Source organism: Chinchilla lanigera, unplaced genomic scaffold, assembly GCF_000276665.1.
Source record: "Chinchilla lanigera isolate Chin_1 unplaced genomic scaffold, ChiLan1.0 scaffold00096, whole genome shotgun sequence".
NCBI classification, from domain to species: Eukaryota; Metazoa; Chordata; class Mammalia; order Rodentia; family Chinchillidae; genus Chinchilla; species Chinchilla lanigera.
This window is the reverse complement of record NW_004955497.1, coordinates 1,026,944-1,031,165: the sequence shown is the minus strand read 5'-3', so window position 1 is coordinate 1,031,165 and position 4,222 is coordinate 1,026,944. Positions and strand designations below refer to the sequence as shown.

The 4,222-nt window shown below is 57.1% G+C and overlaps 2 protein-coding genes across 4 annotated transcripts in view; both read left to right on the top strand.

Moving 5' to 3' along the window:
• Nucleotides 1–298: 298 nt before the first annotated feature.
• LOC106146826 lies at nt 299–4,222 on the top strand (the record flags this gene model as incomplete). Its single annotated transcript, XM_013505449.1, is given in 5 exon segments — nt 299–361; nt 639–868; nt 1,026–1,334; nt 2,267–2,523; nt 3,851–4,222. Coding segments are annotated over 5 exon segments (1,231 nt in total), but the record flags the coding sequence as incomplete, so codon positions are not given.
• Gjb6 (gap junction protein, beta 6, 30kDa) overlaps nt 3,573–4,222 on the top strand; it is an 8,984-nt gene continuing 8,334 nt past the window's right edge. For 2 of the 3 annotated variants that reach the window (XM_005406305.2, XM_005406302.2), the window contains exon 1: nt 3,806–3,936. The gene's annotated coding sequence lies outside the window, so the exon portion shown is untranslated. Of the gene's footprint in view, nt 3,756–3,805; nt 3,937–4,222 lie in introns of those variants that run through there. The other variant, XM_005406306.2, reaches the window with a different exon arrangement.

Below are 4,222 nucleotides of genomic sequence, written 5' to 3'. Positions count from 1 at the left end.
GTTTCCAGCACGAGGCGGCCGTGTGGGGTTGAGAGGGCAGCAATACAAAGACAAACAACATCTGTGAATGGTTGAGGAACAAACTGCAAGGGCAGAGCAGCAGGCGTGTGATGGTGAGGGGGGAGGGAGGGAGGGAGAGTCGGGGAAGCCGGTCTGAGGCGGGGACAGAAAGTTGGGGTGCTGTGGGTGTTTGGGAACAGACAGAGACGGCGTAATTAGGGAAAGGAGATGAGCAGGATTCCCCGATCTGGCTCTTCCCCACCCCACCCCACACAGACTTGCATCCTCTTTCGCAGGAATGTTTTGGCTGCATCCCGGGGCCGGGTCACCAGCACCACTGCTGCCCAAGGCGGCCTCCTTGGTCAGCCTTTCTGCTAGGGTGCAGCACTGCACCGTCTGACCGGCTCAGGATGCAGCCCCGACCCGACTCAGCGTCGTCCCTTCCTGGTGGTGCCCGCACCGCTGCGTCTCTCCTTCCTGGTTCCCCGCATTGCTTCCCGAAGGCCTCGTATAGGTCCTTCAGCCCCTCGTCATCCTGCAGCCCCCTCAGGCCTCCTCATGACCTCTCCATCCCCCACCCCCCTGCCCAGTGGGCACTGACTGCAACTGTTTGCAGTTTGTGTTGAAACGGCCTTCAGTGTGGCAAACCCTGTGCACCCGGCCAGCTCAGCAGGGAGCCTCCACCTCGCAGAAACACGAAACCATCACTGCTGGCCAAAGGAGCAGCGGCTGTGGCCGGCCACATCTCAGGAGGTGCTGTGCCCCGTGTAGGGAACACCACGGAGTGTGGGATGGACGATGCACACAAAGCCCCTGGCTCACAGTGCCCACGTCCTCCAGGTCCAACATCCGGATGCGAGCAGGTCTGGTGATTCTGGTTCCAAGATGGGGAGCCAGCCCTTCCTCGGCGTGGAGCAGGAGCGGGTGGTGAGGAGGGCAGGGTGCCCAGCTCGCCCTCTGCTGAGGACCCTTGTGTCCTGATCACCCTTGAAAGGTCTCCACTCCTGATCCTGTCATAATGGCAGCGAGTTTTGGAACGGGCCCTCGGCCATCACAACGCTCGGGGCATACTTGCTCTTCATGAGCACGGGCTTCATTGAAGTTCCCGGGTTCAGTTTCAGCCAAGTGCTGCCTACCCCTGGTGCTTGTGTCCTGGCGAGTCTCAATACCCGACCTGCATCCTGCGGCCTGATCCCAGATCTCTCTGTGCCCCGGCGCAGGTTCTCCACTCCAGGCAACAGCCTGTCTCCCCGCACTCGCCCACGTACCGCATTGACCCAGCGGCCACCCACCGTCCTGGACACCCGCGCTGCCCTTCTCCTCCACAGCCAGGCGTGGGCGCTTTCCTGGAACTGTGCGCCTCACTGGCCCCTGCAGAACAGAATAGGCTCTTTTCTGTCTCATTAATCTCCGTAGTGTGAAATGATACCTTGTGTGAGGGGCGTGTATTATAAAACGTGTTCTGTAAGCAAACACAAGAGTTACACTGTCACCATAAGATGTGCACTAAAAGTCATGAAGATGCCACCCAGCAGTTAGTACTGAGCCGGAGAATTTACTGACACATTATGGCAGAAAACTTGGACATACTAAAAAACAAATATTATTTATTAAAGAGAATAAATACAAAAGAAGAAAAATCATATTTATAGAGAGAAGAAGCTACGTTTAAGAGCGGTGCATTGAATGCAGTGTGGAAAGCAAGAAGTCAACAGCAGAGTCCAGCCCTTGTCTGGGCATGATCCTGCCTCTGGATGATACACCAGATTCTTCTCGGAGAAGTTCAGTCTCTCAGACCGTGTTTGAGGAAAAGAGCCTTGTATGGTGTCCTCCCGCTGTGACACTGATTCTCGGCTCAGCAGAGGCCGGTGTGGGGCTGCACTGGCCTCCCAAGTGGCCTTCCCACCAAGGGCACGCCAGGCAGGTGCCCTTCCTCCAAGGACCGCTGCAGTGGCATTGTGGCTGAGCACCCAGCGTCTTTGGTTGATGACTTGGATTCTGGGCCTGTGCAGCAGAAAACCACTGCGCTATGCTCCGTCCCTTACTGAGGTCGCCTCTGACCTCTGGCTTGGGTGGGATGGGGCTCCTCCATATTTGGCGCCCCCTTTCCCTCTGCCAGTGTCTGTCACACCACCCTGTTGGCCTGAGCATTTTGAGAGCCTGACGAGTGCTCTGTGCTTCCTCCCTAGCTTCCATCCTGCTGAGTGGAAGGCACGTGACTGATTATGGGACGTGTCTGAACTGCTCTTTTCCTCATTTGCACCAGGCAGATGCTTCTCCTCAGGTTTGCAGTTAACCCACTCAACAAATACTTGTTGAATTCAATCCTTCAAGAGATACCTGCTGAGACCCCAGAATACATTACGCTGGAAATCGCAGCCAGGGTCCCTCTCAAGGGAGAGGACAGTGAAAAAGCAAGCTCAGAGGACCTCCAACACGGGCGCTCTGGGAAGACAGGGGATTCTAGGACTGAGAGTTTGCAGGACGAGCCTGGAGCATCTTACAGTGTCAGACGGAAAGCAGGTGGGGCAGAGGATCCAGTGGGAAATGAGCAAATGAAACAGCTCTCACTGACCAAAGTGAAAACAATTGAACATCAAAATAACGAAGTTAATATTGTTTCCAAAGCATAAAGTGAATAGTCACGAGTCTTCACTGGTATAAAAACTCATTGACTGAAAACTCATTGGGTGAAAGGATGCCCATGTGTGGGAGACTAAGAGATGATGACCTGGGTACTCCAGCTTCAGGGCGAGGGAGCCCCACTCCTCACCGCTGAAGTGTGGGCTCAGAGGAAAAACTGTCTTCCACAGCAGAACGTGAGAGGAGGGAGGCAGTAACGTCAGGATGGAGGGACCTGACAGGCCTGCCTCTGCCGGGTGTCCAGGTGGACATCCTGAGGGACAAGCCGTGTTGGTTCCAGCCTGTGCCTCTGATAGGACGTGAGAAAGTGGCTCTTCTGTGGTCTCCCTCCCAAAACACGTGGTCCAGTCCTAAGGGCCACATCAGACAAACACCAGCTGAGGGGCGCCCTACTAAATGCAGCATGGCTTTTTAGTGAAGGGATAGGAAATGTAGCTTTTATTTCGAAGCAGTGCACACTCTCCTCCCAGCCAGGCCTCCAGGACCATGTCAGGTCGGACGCTGAAGGCCTGGGCAATGGGTGCAAGTCCCTCCTGAGCGGAGGGTGCAGGCCAGGCAGCAGGGGGAGTCTCCTCTCGCTTGCCACCAGGAGAGACCGATCTTCAAGAGGCCATCCGCCCTTCCCTCGCACCTCCTCTTAGTGCAGAAGCCTCACTCTCACAACTGTGCCTGGTAAATGCACGGCCTCGGACATCACCGCTAAGGGGCAGAGAGGAGATACTGATCTGGAAATTCCTTGTCCCCAGTTACGGCCAGGACTGTAAACTTCTTGCTTTCAGAACATTATGATGCTGCTCCGTGCACAGCGGGGTGGTAACTGAAAGCCGTTCACGTCCGCACGCGAACTTAGAACAATCCACTCTCCACTTGAGATGCCTCTGCGTCATAAGAACAGAACGTTTAACTCATCTTCCAGTTTCCCACTGAACGTCTCATCAAATGCGTGATTTCATAAAGCCCACAGTTAATTTCCGCCACGAGGAGACACTTGATGAGCAGTGCAGGCTGGACAAGGATATTAAACGTCAAGAAACACACGAGAAGTGAAAAGGCCAACACCTTGGGCTTCTACAGATAACCTGAGCAAGAGAAGGGAGAGACTGCCTGCCGAGGTGGGCCTCTGAGGAACACGCCTCCCCGCCCGGCTCCGCTGGGCCTCCCTGTCCTGCGTGGGCCGGGGGCAACCTCCACGGTCCCGAACGCAAAGCCTCACGTGCCATTTCGCCACTTTGCGAGGAGCCGGCGGCCGGAGGGAGCTCACAGCGAGCTGTAGAAAGCCAGAAGCTCGTCCAGGTTGGGTGCCCGCCGGCTGCGCTCTGCCGCTCGCGACGCAGCGAAGGCACCTACTACGTGCGCCCGCGCTCCTACCCTGCCAGCGCGGGGATGACAGGCCCAGGCTGGCTGAGTCCCACGGACCGTCACAGTCTGCCTGGAAAGACACTTCCCCGGGACAGGGACGGGCCGGCCCGAGAGCAGCGAGGGGCCCGGTTCCCCGCCGCGCACCGCCCGTGCCAGCGCCCCGCGACCCTCCCGAAGGGGGTCACTTCCTGGGCGCGCCCCGCCCCGGGAGAGCGCTTCG